The sequence below is a fragment of the Nerophis lumbriciformis genome, linkage group LG38, assembly GCF_033978685.3.
Source record: "Nerophis lumbriciformis linkage group LG38, RoL_Nlum_v2.1, whole genome shotgun sequence".
Lineage (NCBI taxonomy): Eukaryota > Metazoa > Chordata > Actinopteri > Syngnathiformes > Syngnathidae > Nerophis > Nerophis lumbriciformis.
In genome coordinates this window covers 18529095-18549463 of record NC_084585.2, presented here as the reverse complement: position 1 = coordinate 18549463, position 20369 = coordinate 18529095, and the positions used below count along the sequence as shown (strand labels likewise).

General features: G+C 40.1%; 1 protein-coding gene across 4 annotated transcripts in view; it reads right to left on the bottom strand.

Moving 5' to 3' along the window:
• Nucleotides 1-5243: 5243 nt before the first annotated feature.
• Nucleotides 5244-20369, bottom strand: part of cacna1da (calcium channel, voltage-dependent, L type, alpha 1D subunit, a) — a 179313-nt gene continuing 164187 nt past the window's right edge. For 3 of the 4 annotated variants that reach the window (XM_061932765.2, XM_061932766.2, XM_061932767.2), the window contains 8 exons: nucleotides 17891-18007; nucleotides 16268-16665; nucleotides 13363-13389; nucleotides 12755-12883; nucleotides 12544-12692; nucleotides 8055-8161; nucleotides 7643-7960; nucleotides 5244-5976 (listed from right to left, as the gene is read on the bottom strand). In XM_061932765.2, the coding sequence (XP_061788749.1) occupies nucleotides 5671-5976; nucleotides 7643-7960; nucleotides 8055-8161; nucleotides 12544-12692; nucleotides 12755-12883; nucleotides 13363-13389; nucleotides 16268-16665; nucleotides 17891-18007 (1551 nt within the window). In that variant the 3' untranslated portion in view covers nucleotides 5244-5670. The remainder of the gene's footprint in view (nucleotides 5977-7642; nucleotides 7961-8054; nucleotides 8162-12543; nucleotides 12693-12754; nucleotides 12884-13362; nucleotides 13390-16267; nucleotides 16666-17890; nucleotides 18008-20369) is intronic. The other variant, XM_061932764.2, reaches the window with a different exon arrangement.

Below are 20369 nucleotides of genomic sequence, written 5' to 3'. Positions count from 1 at the left end.
CTGGTTGTAAGACTAATTGCCTGATAGTTTGGCAGCTTGCTTAACTTTCTAATAGCCAGACTAACTTCCTGGTACACGAGTAACTTTGTGTTAGCCTGGCTGACTTTTGTTCCGTCAACATGCAGCATTTCTCTTATGCAGTAGTTTTCTGGGTTTTGTGCATATTTTCTGGCAGATGCCGCATTTTTTTTTTTTTTATCCTGCAGCGTTTATGTGATCGCCTCATTTTACCGTTGCTATGGTTTAATGGCGTTGATGTGTTGTGGATCACGTCAGTGTTTGGGCGCAGGTGACATAAACGTCAGGTTTGTCTGTAAACTGGTTATTTTCTTTTGCCCCCCCAGCAGAGCACGAGGCTCTCCAATTTTTTTCTGCAGGATGACTTGTGAGTGTCCACTAAAGCATGTCATGTAATATTACGTCACAAAAAGAGTACAAAAAAGTGGTCACCGTAAAACACAAATGAGTTTAGAAAAGGAGGAAGAAAAGCACTATACAGTTATTACTTGTGCAAAGACAAACAGCAATGTGCTAATATTGAAATATTGGTAGTCACCGTGCACTCTTTTTTTTTTTCTTCTTCTTCAGGAATTCCTGACATGAGGTAAAAGTTATTTTCATCTTTAGTGTAACTTTTACAAAAAATGCATATCTTCACTTCATCAGTTGCTACGAATGTACGATGTGCCGCTTCATGTGCTGTCCTTTTTGCGGAAAACACAATTTTGCTTGTTTTGTTTTTTAAACTGACAACAATTCAAAGAGCCCTTTCAATGTGCACACAAAATGGAAACAAAATCTACATCATCTAGTCAGTCTAGGCTGCGTTCACACTTGTGCTTCGGTAAACAAACAAAAATAAGTTTGTTTTAGGTTGACATGCAGAGCCTCACTTATGTTGGAAAATATAATAACAAATACAAAAAATTATAAATATTGATATTTGTCAATTAACTTTATGAATGTGTTTTGTCTTATCGTATTTAACATTTTCTGAAGTAAAAATTGCTAATTTCAAATCTGCACATTTGCCTATCTGATCCGAGGCTGCCCAGTTTGCTGCTTAAATTTTTACTCTCATAATAATTTTGCATTTATTCTTGTAAAATTCGATTTTTGTTTTGTTTTTATATTACATTTCTTTGTAAATAAAATAGTATTTTTTTAATTTTAAAAATAGCATTTTTTTATTTATTTTAAAAATAGCATTTTTTTTAATGTTTGTAATGACATGTTTTTTGACCCGTTCTTTTAAAATTACATTTTTTTCTTAGGAATTCACAGCGTTGTCTTGTGATATTATGTCATTATTCTCATATTAGTGCCTTTATTCTTGTAAAATTACAACTTTTTGGTAAAAATTCTACTTTTTTGTTTCATTATCACAATTTTTTATTACAATAATTTGTTGTGAGATAACTTTAGAATTGTTGTCTTGCAATTTTTTTAAACATAAAAAAATATCTAGCAAATGTATGTAATTATTCCTTTAATATTACATCATTAGCATCATACTATTTTTCCCTTATCCTTGTAAAATCATGACTTTTAAGTAATGTGGGGCGGTATGGCTCGGTTGGTAGAGCGGCCATGCCAGCAACTTGAGGGTTGCAGGTTCGATTCCCGCTTCCGCCATCCTAGTCACTGCCGTTGTGTCCTTGGGCAAGACACTTTACCCACCTGCTCCCAGTGCCACCCACACTGGTTTAAATGTAACTTAGATATTGGGTTTCACAATGTAAAGCGCTTTGAGTCACTTGAGAAAAAGCGCTATATAAATGTAATTCACTTCACTTCACTAATGTTATCACTTTTTGTGGTACAATTTTTACTTTTTGTTGTTAAAAAATTCAATGTCGTTTTTTTTTCTATTCAGATGTAATGAAACACGTTTAGTCTTGAAACGTATATTTTAATTATGACTTTTTCTTGTAATATTATGACTTTTTTCTTGTAAAATTGACTTTTTCTTGTAAAATTATGACTCATCTTTGGTGCAGTGGAAGAATGGCCGTGCGCGACCCGAGGGTCCCTGGTTCAATCCCCACCTAGTACCAACCTCGTCATGTCCGTTGTGTCCTGAGCAAGACACTTCACCCTTGCTCCTGATGGGTGCTGGTAGCGCCTTGCATGGCAGCTCCCTCCATCAGTGTGTGAATGTGTGTGTGAATGGGTAAATGTGGAAGTAGTGTCAATTAAAGCGCTTTGAGTACCTTGAAGGTAGAAAAGCGCTATACAAGTACAACCCATTTATCTTTTCATTTTAAAACTTGTTTTATAAAACTGAAAAATAATTTATCAGAAAAAAATCTAAACGTTTTTCCTTGTAATATTAAAATGTGATTTTAGTTTTGTAATATTTTGCTTTATTCTTGTATAATTTGGACTTTTTTTTTGTCATTTTAACATTGACCTCAGTCTACGGTCCGTGTACAGTTTTCACATTTGAGCTGAAGTGAACCAAACCAAACCAGGGTGTTTGGTGAACAGCAGCAGAGCAAACGGACTGCAGTTCCTTTTAACCAAAGCAAACATGCCGAGTGTGAACGCAACCTTAAATGAGCGTACAGCACATCAACGGTGAAGGACGGATGAAATAAACATTAGTGACGACAAAACCTACTGTCGTTAGCATCATTGATCATAACAAGTTAGCGTCCTTAATAAGTTAGCATCTCCGAGTATTCTAGAACATCGTCCATGTGAATTCAACCCTGTTTTTTTTTTTCTGTGACTCCCCCTGTGGAAAACTGTGAGACATTACACAGTGATATGTTGTCACCTCCGCCAAACGAGGTCAAATCGGCGCCAGGTGGGCCCAGACTGAAAGGGGGGATCAGGGGGGAGGGAGTCTGGGAATGGGGGTCCATCTTTTTGTATTGCTTAGCGTCTCTCCCAACATTTGACAGAACAACAAGTTCCTTCATAGAAAGTCTTTAAGGACCAGCTTTAAATAATATTTTCATTTAGTTCTTACTGCAGCAAATCTCAGCAACTAAACTTAGTTTTAAAAAAACGCAGAAAAAAGCAGCATTTTATTCTGTAAATGAATAAAACTAATGTTTTCATTGCGTGTGTCTTTACTTACAGTGGAACCTTCAAAGTAAAGTTGAACAACTTGAAATCCAACGGTCATTTTGCCTTCAAAGTCAAACAAAACTTGGTAGAACCAAGCATCGTCTAAAAAGAGAGAGATTTGTCAGACTCTGGCTCAGTGTGTCGTCTGTTTTTGGACTTGTACTTCGCAACTTCAGCAGTACTTATAAAACACCACCAGATGGCAGTATCACACAGCAAACACTTTCCTGTTCTGTCTCCGTTAGGTCTGTTCAGCGTCTCTACAAGACACCACTAGTATCACACCAAAAACACACCTCTGAATAAAATTATTACATTTTGCTTAGTTTTAGGTTTATTATACCTTTAAAATTATTTTCTAACCCCCAATTCCAACCCTTGATGCTGAGTGCCAAGCAAGCGGGTAATTGGTCGCCATGCGGCGGCATGGCGTAGTGGGTAGAGCAACCGTGCCAGAAACCTGAGGGTTGCAGGTTCGCTCCCTGCCTCTTACCATCCAAAAAATCGCTGCCGTTGTGTCCTTGGGCGGGACACTTCACCCTTTGCCCCCGGTGCCACTCACACCGGTGAATTGAATGATAAATGATAGGTGGTGGTCGGAGGGGCCGTTGGCGCAAATTGCAGCCACGCTTCCGTCAGTCTACCCCAGGGCAGCTGTGGCTATGAAAGTAGCTTACCACCACCAGGTGTGAATGAATGATGGGTTCTACATGTAAAGCGACTTTGGGTACTTAGAAAAGCGCAATATAAATCCCTATTATTATTATTATTATAGTCTTTGGTATGTCTCACTGTTTTTTGACAGTGAGACAAATATTCGGAATTCAAGCAAAATCTTCTATGATGATTGACCTCAGAAGTCAAACAAAACTTGTTTGAACCAAGCGTCAAAACTCACCCCTAACCCTACAAAACACCACAAAGTGGCAATATCACTGCATGTCCTGTCTGTCAGGCGCAGTTTTCAGATAATTATTTTTTTAAAGTAATTATAGTTACTCGTTACTTACTTAAAAAGGTAATTGAATTACTAACATACTCTTGCATTAATGTAATTATTGACTTGGGAAAATAATTCATGCGTTACTTGGAAAATACTTCAAACATCTAGCATATGCATTTGAGAGATGTTTCATGAAAGCAGAGTGCAAACTGACATATGACATCAGCGAGAGCGCGCTCAGACAGAGCAGAATTTTAGCTCAGTTGTGTTTGTTAGCTTAGCAGCGGCACTTTGCGAGCAGTGTTGAACATTTTCACTAGATTGTGTTAGCGCTACAGATTGATGGCTGTAGTCTCCTTGTCCACAAACGGTACGATTGCAAGCTTGTCACTTCAATCACTGATTTTTTTGTTTTATTATTTCCTCGTAGTGGTAGTAGTAGGAGTGTGTGCCTGTGAGTGTCTGTTTACATGTTGTGTGTTTGCTGTGTGATGTTGCCTCTTCCTATTTAATATCAAGTTTATTTTAATGTGGTGCTGGTTGTTGCTTTCATTAATAAAAATTGACTTCCTGCATTGAACTCGCTGGGCTTCTGATGCTGTCTTGTTGACATAGAACTTACATCAAACGTATCGGTAAAAGCGTTGTTATGTATGTAAAAGTAAATAATTAGATTACTCGTAACTATTAAATGTAATGAGCTATTATGTAACGTTGTTTTTTCTAACACTGTTCAGGCGTCATCATTGTGTGTGGGGTTTTACTTTCTTTTCCTTTTCTTAAACGCCGGTACAGTTAATTACTGAAGTTAGAAAAAAGTAAATAGTTTGACCCTGGAATGAGTTCTGGACAAGTCGTAATTGTGACAAAACCCTTTGGAGGTTCCACAGTACAACGACACTTGTGCGTAGAAGTCCTATTCATTCGCTTGTGCACTTGTCACACATGCCAAACCTCAAAGACATCTTGATTAGGACAGAAACTAAAACGAAATGGGCATTGTAGCACATCAGTATGGTGCATATTGCTGATCTTTTTAAAGGATAGATCATTAGAAAATATAGAATATCTCTTGTCAGCATATTGTACAATTTACAGCTAGGAAATATTCCTCAAACAACTTGCCTGCTCGAGCTTTTATCACAAACGCCTCAGAAGTAACATGTACCATGTTGGGAGCAGGAGTCACATGACGAGGGGATCCAATGAGACTAAAGGAAGAGAAAGACTGTGTGTGTGTGTGTGTGTGTGTGTGTGTGTGTGTGTGTGTGTGTGTGTGTGTGTGTGTGTGTGTGTGTGTGTGTGTGTGTAGGGGGTGGGGGGGTACACCTTTGTATGTTTGCATTGAAAACTTGCATGATATGCCAAACCCTAATAAAGTGACTGAGGTAATGACATCGTTCATTTGATTGTCATCACCTGATCAGAGCAGCCCTCGCTGCTCGCTGCCCGGACCCCCAGGCCAAGCCCTTTGACAGGAAGGTCAGGTCGGCCTCCTTGGTGCAGTGACGTCCTTCGCTGGCAGGAAGAGAACTTTCCTGGCGTGTTTTTTTCCTCCCCGCCTTCCCTCCTCAGTGTTGAAGGCACTTCTTTGGGTCAAAGCCTAAGAATACGACGTGTCTTAGTTTCACTGATTCTAGCGTCTCCTGCTATAAAGTCGTGATGCAAATCATCTCGTCTGCCAGGTCCTCCTCATAGGGAGCCCTAGGTTCCGTCTCCGGCTCCTCGTCGCTGTAGCTGGCCGCCGGGTCCTGCGGCTCGTAGCCCCCCGCAGTCAGGAGAGGGAACACATTGACGCCGTTGATAACCGGCGCCATGCCGCCGTTAAGCAGGTGGCTGGCGGCGCTCTCCATCTCGTCTATGGTCATCTCGCAGGCGTCCGCTATCTCGTGCTTGGTGGCGGCAACGAACTTGGGATCCTTGGCGTACCTCCCGAGTCCTTCTGATATTAAAACCTGCTCCAAAAACAAAAAAGAAAGACAATTTTACGTGACCAACATTCCCTTTAGAACCACTATGGGGAGCAGTCAGGCTAAATCAGGGGTGTCCAAAATGCGGCCAGAAGCTAGTTTTTAAAAATAATTCTACTACTATCAGTGCGATATCAGCAAAAAAACAAGTACTAGATTTAGAAGTGTCCCGATACAAGACCGATATTGAAACCTTAAGTATTGGCCGATACCGATATTAATCTGATACGACTTGAGCACAAATCAGCCATACTTGTATTATTTTGTAGTGTGGAATGTTAAGAAAGATCAAGCAACATTACTCAAAGAACTATGGCAGGCAAGAAAAAACACTAACCTTATGACAGCTGGTGGTAACAATAATTTATGAAGTTGAGCTCACGACACAGTAAGTTGGTTGATGCGGACATGTTTGTTACTGGATCATTTCACCTATGCTTCTGCCTTAGAGACTTTGTATGTGCAAGTAATACGATTTGACACTTGTTTATATTGACAAATGTGCTGTTTTAGACTGCAATATTGTTCAATTATTATTGCGCATGTCTAGCTTGTGTGCTATTGTGTGCTTAGCTGTTGTGTAGCTGCTAGCTCATTGTAGCTTATAGCCTACCATGTTTACTTTTTGTAAATGACTTGACTAAAATAGAAGAAAAGACCAACCTTGTGTGCTTATTAGAGGACATTTAGATGTTAACTGGCTGTCCAGCTTTGCACAAGTAAACATACTGCAGGACTGCTTGTATTGGAGCTTATATTGGAGATTTTAGATGCAAGCGGATACTTGATTTTTGCTCAAATCAGACCAAAATCTGACATCAAAACCGGATTGGGACACCCCTTTCCAGATTACATCTGCTTTCATCTAAAATTGGCGCTGATTCCGTCTCAGCTTCTCTTTTAAACTGCAACGCAGAACATTTAGGAAGTACACTGCAAAAAGTCAGTGTTCAAAAACAAGAAAAAAAATTACAAAAATTAGGGGTAATTTATTTGAACTAGGCAAAATTATCTGCCAATAGAACAAGAAAATCCGGCTTGTCAAGACTTTCCAAAACAAGCAAAATTAGCTAACCTCAATGAACCCAAAAATACCTTAAAATAAGTATATTCTCACTAATAACAAGTGCAATTTTCTTGGTATATAAAAAAAAGAGACCTTTTTGCTCAATATGTTGAAAAATATTATTAAATGAAGTAAATGCTAGTGCCATTATCTTGACATTATGATATGTGCTCGGCATCATGATTTTTTTTTTCCATGCTTGAAGTAAGAAATTATTACTTTAAAAAAGTAGTTTTATAATTGTGAGTGTTGATGACACAGCTTTGCAACAGTTGATATTCTAGTTTCAAGCATGTTTTACTCAATATAGGTCATAAAATCTCAGCAACAAGCTTTAATATCTTACTAAGATAATTTAGGACCAAAACCCTTAAAACAAGTAAAAGACTAACATAAAACCTGTTTAGTGAGAAGAATTATCTTATCAGACAGAAAATAAGCAAATATCACCCTTATTTGAGATATTTAATCTTACTTAGATTTCAGTTTTTGCAGTGTATTGTTCGCTCCTCTGCATGACTACACCAGCGGCATTTCTTATTATAAACATGTAAATTTCAGATCGAACCTCAGTCAGAAACTCACCGCTTCTACCAGGCTGGTGGCGCTGCCTCTCTTATGGTGGTACTGGTTGTGGTACTCAGGCGGCACATGCAGGTGAATGGGCGAGTACGTCCTCTGCGAGAAGTCGGGGTCGTCCGTGTACCAGGAGCTGTTGCGCACCGACACGTGGCTGCTGGCGATGCTCTCCCTGTTCGGGCGGTCCACGCGGATGAGTGGGGTGTAGTACGGCGATTGGTCTTTACTGGCTGGGGTGGCAGGGGGTGTGGCCCAGGAGCGGGTGGAGCGTGTCGGGGAAAGGCGGTGGGCTCTGCTGGAGTCCAGTCCTGCTACGGCCATGACCTGGTGGGTGAATAAATCATGACTGCATGAAAAAAAAGAGCTAAAGTGGCTGAAGTGTGCTCTTTAACTGCAACCACTGGAGGAACTTGTTTACCTGCTGCTGCATAAGGTGCAGTGGTAGGGCAGTGCGCTGATGTGGAAGCTCATCTTGGCTGCCCTGTCTGCGCAGACACTCAAAGTTGAAAGACGGCCTCCTGTGACCTGTGCAACACGCAGCAACCAGTGAGTGACCTCGGCGAGCGCTCAGTTTGATTTGCACGTATAATAAATCAAGGGCCCTATAAACTATAAAAAAAGCTGTGCAATTGCGCGGATTCTGGCCACGCAGCATTCTCCACCTCAATTTTAGTCTGTCACTGCGCGCCTTCATCCAATATGCGCACTCTGGGTGGAGCAACACTTAGACTTGGGCGTTCCCTGTCAAATCTTGCCCATTTTGCCTATTTTTCCATTAACTTAGAGGGGTAATTTATATTATGATTTTTTTTTTAAATGATAAAAACAACTTCCTTGTAGTCTACATAACATGCAATGGTAGTTCTTTGGTCCCTACTCAGTGGCCTAGTGGTTAGAGTGTCCGCCCTGAGATCGGTAGGTTGTGAGCAACGTTCCCTCTAAGGTGCGCACCTGCGCAATTGCGCACTGCTCAAGCGTCCTCTGCGCACAGCAAATATATGCCGCGCACCAAATCAAATCCCATCTGAATTCTAAACAAAATAAACACATTTATTATGTGTAATTTTGCAATGCAACTCTGAGTGACAGTGACAACAAGCGGCCCTAACGGTGTTCGTCAACACCGTTCAATTGAACACCGTTCAATTATTGTCACGTCTATCGAGATGCTTCGAGGACAGAAATTATATAGATCACTTTATTGAGCAAAACTGTTTATATTCGGCCATAACCACACCAAAAACATGAGTAAAAAAACTTCTATCTCGAAAAACTAGTCATTTTCTGCCGTACAAACCAGGCCAAAACCAACTTGTCAACTGTCACCAACACGCATAGCACTAAGCCACTGGTGCGTTTATGGCCACACAAAAAGTCGGACAACTCAAACGCCACACAAAGTTACACTATGACTCCTCAGTCATATGTGTGCTTATTCTACTGTCATTTATTATTAATGTTAATTTATTGATATTAATCATGGAATGCTGTTACTAGAGAAAGTTACAGGAATGCACACTTCATCCTATGCTTACTTTTCATTGTGCAACGTGAGGATGTTTAAGGGGAACTAAATGTGATCTCTGAAAGGGGTACAAATGATTTCCAAAGCAGGACCCCCACCCAGACATATTGTACAATACTAATCCATAGCTTATGAAAAACAAGATTTCTTTTATTTTCATTACAAGTGGGCCAAATCACTAATATTACTAAATATTCTCATAAAAATGACTCCTCTCATTTGAGTGTTATTATAAAAGATTGGTTTGAGACAGGTGTGCTGCTGGTATTGCCACGTGTGATGTTGCTCACATGTGCTCCACTGAATGCTCAGGGAGTTTTTGTGTTTGCTCAGACACATGAACAATTAGAGGGAACATTGGTTGTAAGTTCAAACCCCGGTCGAGTGATACCAAAGACTATAAAAATGGGACCCATTACCTCCCTGCTTGGCACTTAGCATCAAGGGTTAGAATTGGGGGTTGAATCACCAAAAATTATTCCCGGGCGCGGCCCCCGCTGCTGTCCACTGCTCCCCTCACCTCCCAGGGGGTGATCAAGGGTGATGGGTCAAATGCAGAGAATAATCTCGCCACACCTAGTGTGTGTGTGACAATCATTGGTACTTTAACTTTAACTTTAACTTTCTGACCGTCTTTTCAGAATGTGCCGTTATGTCTTAAACGAGGTGCTAAATTCCTCCTGCAGGCCAAGCCCCCTGACCCAGTCAGCCATGTTGTAGTTTTTAGCGCTTCCGTAGCCAGTCTACTGACAGATATAAGTTAGATCTATACGCTACTTTGTATTAATGGCAACAGCGGAGGATTTTAGCATGCATGTGCATGTACGAGCCAGCGTTCCCCACAGTAAGAGGATAGAGAAAAAAAGTAGGATCTTATTGACTACAACTTTGGATTACAACTGGATAAAAAAAAAGTGGACTCGCACAAAGCTCCTCGGGTAAACCTCTACCATATATGGAGATATCTGCTAACATAAATAAAATATACGTCACTAAAGTCTCAAATTCAAATAGCTGCCAAAGGTGCATCAACAAAGTATTGAGCAAATGCTGTGAATAATTTTTTTTATTTTTGATAAATTTGAAACATTTTCTCATTGTTATTATGGGTTATTGTGTGTAGAATTTTGAGGACTAACATTTTTTTTTTTCCATTTTGGAATAAGGCTGTAACAGAACAAAATGTGGAAGAAATTAAGCATTGTGAATACTTTCCAGATGCAGTGAAGCAAGTATAACAACAGAAAAGTGTAATCAATATTAACCAATTCCGACTTGCGCGCACGCACGCACGCACGCACGCACGCACGCACGCACGCACGCACGCACGCACGCACGCACGCACGCACGCACGCACGCACGCACGCACGCACGCACGCACGCACACACGCACACACACACACACACACACACACACACACACACACACACACACACACACACACACACACACACACACACATTTTCACTTTTAACATCACAAATAACACATGGGTGGTTATAATAAGTAGGGATGGGAATTGATAACATTTTTCCGGTTACGATTCCACTTCGATTCTGCTTAATGATTCGGTTCTTTATCGGTTCATTTATCGATTCTTATTTGGAAAAAAACATAACAATATGATGGATTAGCATCAATTTTGTTTAGTTTAGAGCTAACATGACTTTACAAAGCAAATTGTGAGGTCTTACTAGACACATGGCATAGAAAAAATATTTAGAAAATAGATTTTTTTTTTTTTTTAATAAATCTGTAGAATTTAATAAAATAAAACATGTGGAAATTACACAAGAATGTGACTGTGGAGGGAGGTGTGGCCAGCGCGCCTGCAGGAGCAAAGGTCACCGCCTCTGTCTGTGGTGCTGAGGACGAGCACCATCGGATGGGGGCGGGGCATGTGCTGACGGCGAGACACAGCTGACAGGTGATTAGATTTCCCAGGTGGTACGTGTTAATCTAATAATCTGTTGTCTTTAATAGTAGGCGGCCGAGAGCAGGAGGAGAGAGAGGATACGGACGTGACTGAAAAGTCACGTTCTGCTGGAGAAAGACTTTGACAAAAATCTATGCACATTAAACCTTTGTTAAAACTGCACGCTTGGCTCCTGTGCCGTGTCTACAGTGGAACTGCTAGGAAGCAACTTCTACAGTGACATTTCGTAACATTTTTAAAACTTTTAGGAATCTTTGTCATCTACCTAGAAAATATACCGTGCAATATACAGTGCAAAGGTTTGTTTAGATTTACAAGGTGACATAGACTCATGGCATACAATATTAGATATTTTGAACCTTCTTTTGATATAATGTTAATGTTTATTGCTTAAAGCTTATGAAAACCTTAATTCGAAAATCCCAGAAAATGTGGTGTTTTTTTAAACTGTAAGCCATGATCATCAAAGTTGTTTTAAATAGAGGCATGACACTTTGTATGTCATAAGTTAAAATCACATATTAGTTTCACATTTTAAGTTGAATTGCTGACATGAATGGACTTTTACACGATATTCTAATTTTATGAGTTTCACCTGTTTACGTAATATAATGACTGAGCGAAAATGTGATTGGAGGAAAACATGCAACCTTTCTCTGACTACAATTGAACATTCACCTACCGAAATGGATATGTGTCCAGTGAAAGACCGTCCGACTGGAACTCTCTAATAACTAAAGTTATGTGGGTGAATAATGTAAACTCACTGCACTTTTAGCGCTTCTATAGCGAGTCGACTGACAAATATAAGTTACAACTTTACACTACTTTATATTAGAAATGGAAACAGCAGAGGGTGAATGTCCCATAACAAGAAGATAGAGAAAAAGAAGAAGCTTATCGACAATGGTGTCTCCACGGACTAAAGAGGCGCATGCGCACAAATTTTCAGGACTAATGCAGATCCTAAATACACATTAGCAGGTACCAGAAGGTAAGAAAAGTTGGTTTTGCATAATATTGTGAAACAAAACGCCCGATAAAATGTCTGCTAATAGGTGCCATTTTGCAGTCTGACTACTGTAGCCGTAACGCGCCGACAATCCATCAAACGGTGCGGTTTCATGCTTTTTGAGCGCCGTGTGTCATGTTTTATATTCTCAATGGAACATTTAAAGTTTTAGTGTTGTTTACTGGCTTCATATTGCAGTCTACACGTATTTATTATGTATGACTGCCATCTACTGGTCACACTTATTAATAGACCATGTACCAACTAAAATAGCTTTGAGGTCGGTAAACACAACCAAAATTATTCCGTACATTAGGCGCACTGTCGATTTTTGAGAAAATGAAAGGATTTTAAGTGCTCCTTATAGTCCGAAAAATACGGTAGTGTTAATTTTGATAAAGAAGTAAAGACAACTCATGCCGCAGGTCAATACCCGGCAAACCTTGAGGTGTGGCAGGCAGCAAGCGTCTTTTAGGTGACCTCCTGGAGTCGTGGTAGAGAGGCTGCTCATCGTCGTCATAGTAGCCGTCAGGGTGATGGTAGCCTTTGGGAGTCTCATACTCTGTGTCGCTGTTCTGGTACCTTTCAACATATCACATCATAAAATAATGCGTCTTGTAAAAACCTATTCTTTACTGACCTACCTGTCCCCTGACAGCATGCTGTCGTCTTCATAAAACTCCTCCCCGCTGTAATACACGCCAGAAAGGCGGTCTTCATCCAACTCCTCCTCTCTGCGGATGGTGGGGTGGCGTCTGTCCCCACCATTGGACCTGAAGGGACACCAGGGAGGAGGAGTCAGAGTGTGAATGTTTCATATGGAAGGAGGGGAGGATTACTGGACTTGGCTCATGCACTGCCATGCAGACTCAAGTTGACAGGCGGTTGCAGTACTTGTGACATTTTAAAAGACGGCAAGCAGATATTTTGGGCCGCAAAGAGCATCTGCAATATTGTTTTTACATTGATGAGCTTAAATGATAAGCAGTGGCCACAAACCTATAAGCCACATGCAGCAAAAACAAGATTGTCCACAATATGCTGGCCGCTTTCAAAGAACGTTTTACATTACCTCACATTTGTGTGTTTTTTACAAAGGCATGTACATGGACGAGACCAGCATTTTGCACGTTAGCATAGTCTAGCGGGGGTGCAGCCATTCACAGATCCAAACTAAGTGAAACATGAAAGAAGTACAAGGGAACAAAGACCCTCGATTCTGTTACCGCCGGTGCCTGAAAAAGCAACATACCTAACATAGGTCTCATAGTAGCGCCTTCTGTCCAAGACGGTAGAGGGGTGGTCAAGAGAAAGCATTTGGGTTAGGATGGAGAAAGGAGAAAACACAGAGAGAAAAAGGCTGGAGAAAAGTGACATATACTGTATGTCATACAGTATATGGAACATATACAGCATTCTAATATATATGTAGGAGGAAGAAAGCATGAGGGTAGACGTCCGCCCTAGTGTTGCTCAACAATTCCATCGGCAGCAATGAAATTGTCTGGCAAGCTTAATGGATGCCGAGGAAAACAAAGATAACACCCAAGGGTGGCTGACGACAAGGAGCACTGCTGGTTTGTCATGAAATGAAGTGTGTTTGTGTAGGAATGGGTAAAGGTTGGCGGGGAAAAAAACGATAGGTTAGATAAGAAGATGGATTCTGCCAGACAAATAATCATGAGGCTTTTCGCTGCACAGTTCACTCTATCCAGCTTAGGGATTCAGTTCAATGGAGCAAAAAGTGAAGTACAAGTTTTAGTGTTTAACATCCCTGATAAACATAATCTATGGTACGTTCGTTCACCTGTATAGTAGACTGCAGATAGTTGCAGGGGTTATATTCCAAGACCCCCAACGAATGGCAAAAACCAGTGAATATGGACGCACCCATAACATTTCCTTGACAATCCCCCTCAAAGATGTCTATCACAGATAGGGATAGGTACCTTTCTCATTTGAACCAATACAGTACCAACTAGGGCTGCAACTAACAACTATTTTGATAGTCAACAAGTCATCGACTATCTTAACAATTAGCTGACTAATCAAATTATCAAGCGTACACATACTCAGTGCCTCTAATTGTGCCATCAACTTTTAAATTCAGCTTGAGATATTTGTAGGTACAGTATGTGCTTACTAACAACAAATATGACTAATTGATTTATAAATATGTATTTATACTGTAATTATGCTGCTCTTTTGGCTGTTACAAACATAAAAATAACTATTAAGGTTTTGGCCATTTAAAAGCAAGGCTAAGTTCTAAATAAACAAAGTATAATTTTATGTAAAAAAAACAAGTACAGTTGAAATAGCACCAATAAAAACAACCAAAAAAACAAATTTGTGTGTTCATTTGGTAAAAATATTTAATTTGTTTAGTAATATACTGTATATATTTTTTTCTATTTAACACTGAGCTGATAATGCTGTACGGTGGTTGCATCTCGTTTTCTTAAACTCCCAAGTCTCATTTACATGTGTCACTGACTATGCAGTGCATGGAGCGCGGTAAATTGCATGTTATGTAACTTAATCAGATTAACAACGCCAGAGAGTTGGCTGGACATATCTTTCAAACATCCACATTTTGTGTAAGTATCTTGACAAATGGGACACAATTATTTGACTAAAGAAGAGCAGGCAGCAGCTCACTCTTTTTTGTAATATTGAGGGAGAAATTATATGAGCTAGCTTGACAAATTTTTCAACTATAAACGCTGTGAAGGAACCCATAATTGTTTTCATTTGCATTTGTGCAATATTATCATTAATTATCGTTCATCACAAGGAAGCCTTTTATTAAAGTAGATAACCAGAGGAGCTAAATGTCAGAGTTGATGGCACATTGGTTAAAGACAGTGTCTTGTGGGCAAAAGATATAGGTTCCATTCAGTGCAACGCATGTATTTTTATAGGTTTAGAAAAAAATTATTTAACGGGATTTGTGATTGAAATGAAAATTCCTTTATCATACACATTTTCCCAGGAAATTGCCCATATTATTTCCAAAAAGATATCACAGCAAGCATGCATCCAGTTTACTTTTTAGCCATCCGATGTTTGATTGCAACGTGCAACTTAGTTGTAGTTTTGATCCGTCAAATTTGGAGGTGTTGAAATTGCCATGTAAAATCGTTCATGCTAATCAGTAGCATGTACTGTTTATGGCATATCCAATGTAAATTAGCACCAAGCTAGCACATTTTGACGAGTAGAGCCTTATAGCCGCTATTTGAGCATATACAGTTGTAGTGGAATGTTATTTTTAGATTTTTTAAGACTTCATTTTAAAATATTCTTGTTTGTTTTTAAATCTCTTAACGGATTAGCGCCACAATATCTGTCAGAACTTTTAAAAATGTACACCCCCACAAAGTCTCTGAGGTCAGCTGATCAGTTTCTTCTTGTCATCCCAAAAACCCGTTTAAAATCCAGAAGTGATCGTGCATTTTCTGCTTTGGCTCCAAAACTTTGGAACAATATCCCGATTGTTATTCCAACGGCTCCCTCTTTAATGAGTTTTAAATCACTTCTTAAAACATATTTTAACTCTTTGGCTTTTAAACCAGCATGAGAGATGAGAGTTGTGTGATTTTAGTCTATTTTTTTTTCTCTGATGTATTGTATGTGTTTATTATTTTATAGTTAAATGTTTTGTATTACTGACTGTCCTAGTATGTATGTATCAACTTTTGTGCAGCACTTTGTGAAACTTCTATTGTTTTTTTTAAATGTGCTGTATAAATAAAGTGGATTGGATTGGATTGGATATCATTATTGTTGGCGTGATACCACTTGTACTGTTTACAATCAACTCATAAGCGCTATTCATGTTGACTGTGCAGTTTGCACCCTCAAAATATTACATTGGTTCTGTTGCTGCTGTGTTGCACAATATGCACCCATGTTGATAAATGACAGACATATGTTATCTTAATACTTTCTCATTCACTCCAAATTATTATGGAAGTGAGTAGTTAGTGGGTTGGTGGATGATTAAAAATGCATTTGTAAAAACATTTTGTATTCAATGTTTCTGCCCATTGGATAATAGCAACAAGACAACATGACAGGAACACAAATGGCTGCTGAATGAACTCTTAGCTGGAGAAGAATGGATCAGAACCAAATGATTAATGTGTTGGTACCTTTGAGCTTGTGGAGTATGAGGCTTTTCATAGTCATAGTAGGAGCCACAATGTCCCGAGTACCCGTTGGGAGGGGCGTGTTCATAGTAGCGATGGTGCCCACCGTTGGGTAGACTGGACTTGTTGGCGTTGTTGAGGTTGATGTTGGTGGATTTGGGAGACTTGCCGTAGGAGTTGTTGTGGTGGCGGTGGTGGTGGTGATGGTGGTGGTGGTGGTGACGGTGGTTGCCGTGGGACATGGCGTTGGCTCGAGACAGCCGCCCGACTGGTTGCTCCATGTGAGCGTAGTGAGGCGGCGGCTGCACTTGCAGGGGACGCTGCGTGGCGTTGGTCTGGTGGCCATTGGACCGCCGATGACCTCCGTTCATGAGGTGGTTGCCAAAGAGTCCGCCATTACGCTGAGGGGCGTAAACAGAATGAGACCCTGACACGTTCATTGCTGACAGTACACATTAAAAGTGTTTGATGTTAAGTCTGGTTTTAGGTTTGATATGAAGAGAAATAGAAAGCTGACTTATGAGCGTGTGTGACTCATGTGTGAATTAAACATGGCAAAAAGAAAAGTGTCAAAAAATGAGTAAAACTACAGGATAAGCATTCAAATGTATTGTAGACACTGTACTACATATGGACAAAAGTTTGAGGACACCTGGAAGAAGGTGGACATGGTCACCCCCTTTGGAACTATCACAGCTTCCTCTCTTCAAGGAAAACTTTCTATAAAATGTTGTAGATTTTGTTTGGTTTGGTGATTTGTGAGGTCAGACATCACTGACGTTGGCTTAAAATCTACAAAGTGTATCAGAAAAGTTCCAGGCCTGCTGTTATTCAGTACAACTGTTACTTTGGGAGCTACATGGCTCAGGAGGTTGTCTAGTAACCAAAGGGTTCCTGGTTCAAATCCCGCTTCCTCAATCCATTTAGTGTCTTGGGTAAGACTGCATTCACACATTTTGACCAAGATGCTGACCTACGACCTGGATGTTGTCCCTTGGTAGTGCACCACACGATGGTTGCCCACTGCTTCTTTAAGAGGATGAGTTAAATGCAGAAGACATATTTAACTGTACACATGAAAGAAGATATTTATTTCTTCTTCTACAAACTACAAGTTGTCCTAATGAAAATAAACCCCCTGGAAGGACCTTCACAGCCTTTTCTGCAAAAGATTCTTCCAGGACCCTCTACAGCTCTGTCGTTACTGCAATCTTAACTCTTCAAAAAAGTGATAATTAATAAAGTTCTGCTTAGGGTGTTGTGAGCTGGAGTGTTGTCACAGTGAAGCAACCATGAGTTACCACAACTATTTTTGTGCACCGAAAAAAGCAAATGCTGCAAGATCTCTTCGTAGACGTGCTGGTTGATGGCCTGGCTCTGTGGCAAGGACTGGACGATGAGATCAAAATTCCTGGAACTTTCTGACACACCTTGTACCTGTTGCGTGTTTGATAGAGTTGAGGTCATAGCTCTTAATTTTTCCACACCAAACTCACTGAGTTGTCCAAAATACTATGTTGAAGAGTTAAGATTCAACCCTTCATTGATGAATTAACTGATTAATGTCTTGCAACTTTTGTCCATATGAACGCCCCAAACCCTGTCAGGTAAAATCAAATCAATTACCCTATAAATTTCCTCGTCTTCCTCTGGTATAAAGTCTATTAGTTCGTCATCCTGCAGGTCACATGATATCGCTCGGCGTATTTCGGGCCCAATATCATGGAGCGTGCGGAGGCCAGCCTGTAACCATGACAATAAAGAACGACTAAGGACTGCTGCTGAGGGCTCAAAATAAGGGGATTAAAAAGGGACATCAAACAGCCACAAGCGCACACACACGCCTGCTGGACGATCTGACGTTTGCAGTGCAGACAGACATGCACGGACAGACATGTGTGCAACCTGCTCTCATCTCAACAATCTTAGGGAGATTCTGTGTCCTTTGTCTAAAATTGAAGTATTATGTTTTTAAGATGCTTAAATAGACACATCAACACACTTTAATCAATGTACAACAAGCTGTTTTATTGCCTAATGTTGCTATTTGGTGACAGTGAGTGCAGTCATTTCATTAGGTACATCTAATGCAGTGTTTCCTACAGGACTGCAATCTATTTGTGGCAGTGGGTGATGCATAATTGGCCATGATGCATGTGCATGTAAAGGTAACAGATGCTGTAGGAGAGGGAAATAAAGATGCCATAATCTAATTTGCATTATTGGTCATGACGCATGTGCATGAAATTGTAATGGACGCTGTAGAAGAGAGAACTAACGTGCGTGAAAATAAAAATAGTAAAAATCGCAAGAAGGAAAACAAATACATTACAACTGTTTTTCTGTTGCAACTTTTTCTCGACATTACAAACAAGACAACGCTGCCCGTTTCTTTTAGATGTGGGGGCCCACAGCAGCACCTGCTGCTTGTTGAGAAGAGTTATATGTGTCTTTAAGTTAGTCCTTCAAAGTCTCAAGCAAGTAAGTCACTGTTTTTGAAAAAGTATCTACAGGGGCCTGAATACTTCCGAGATGTAGCAATAAAGTACAAACCCCGTTTCCATATGAGTTGGGAAATTGTGTTAGATGTAAATATAAACGGAATACAATGATTTGCAAATCATTTTCAACCCATATTTAGTTGAATATGCTACAAAGACAACATATTTGATGTTCAAACTGATAAACATTTTTTTTTTTTGAAAATAATCATTAACTTTATAATTTGATGCCAGCAACACCTGACAAAGAAGTTGGGAAAGGTGGCAATAAATACTGATAAAGTTGAGGAATGCTCATCAAACACTTATTTGGAACATCCCACAGGTGTGCAGGCTAATTGGAAACAGGTGGGTGCCATGATTGGGTATAAAAACAGCTTCCCAAAAAATGCTCAGTCTTTCACAAGAAAGGATGGGGCGAGGTACACCCCTTTGTCCACAACTGCGTGAGCAAATAGTCAAACAGTTTAAGAACAACGTTTCTCAAAGAGCAATTGCAAGAAATTGAGGGATTGCAACATCTACGGTCCATAATATCATCAAAAGGTTCCGAGAATCTGGAGAAATCACTCCACGTAAGCGGCATGGCCGGAAACCAACATTGAATGACCGTGACCTTCGATCCCTGTATCAAAAACCGACATCAATCTCTAAAGGATATCATCACATGGGCTCAGGAACACTTCAGAAAACCACTGTCACTAAATACAGTTTGTCGCTACATCTGTAAGTGCATGTTAAAGCTCTACTATGCAAAGCGAAAGCCATTTATCAACAACATCCAGAAACGCCGCCAGCTTCTCTGGGCCCGAGATCATCTAAGATGGACTCATGCAAAGTGGAAAAGTGTTCTGTGGTCTGACGAGTCCACATTTCAAATTGTTTTTGGAAATATTCGACATTGTGTCATCCGGACCAAAGGGGAAGCGAACCATCCAGACTGTTATCGACGTAAAGTTTAAAAGCCAGCATCTGTGATGGTATGGGGGTGCATTAGTGCCCAAGGCATGGGTAATTTACCCACCTGTGAAGGCACCATTAATGCTGAAAGGTACACACAGGTTTTGGAACAACATATGCTGCCATCTAAGCGCCGTCTTTTTCATGGACACCCCTGCTTATTTCAGCATGACAATGCCAAGCCACATTCAGCACGTGTTACAACAGCGTGGCTTCGTAAAAAAAGAGTGCGGGTACTTTCCTGGCCCGCCTTCAGTCCAGACCTGTCTCCCATCGAAAATGTGTGGCGCATTATGAAGCGTAAAATACGACAGCGGAGACCCCGGACTGTTGAACGACTGAAGCTCTACATAAAACAAGAATGGGAAAGAATTCTACTTTCAAAGCTTCAACAATTAGTTTCCTCAGTTCCCAATCGTTTATTAAATGTTGTTAAAAGAAAAGGTGATGTAACACAGTGCTGAACATGCCCTTTCCCATCTACGTTGGCACGTGTTGCAGCCATGAAATTCTAAGTTAATTATTATTTGCAAAAAAATAAATAAAGTTTATGAGTTTGAACATCAAATATCTTGTCTTTGTAGTGCATTCAATTGAATATGGGTTGAAAAGGATTTGCAAATCACTGTATTCCGTTTACATTT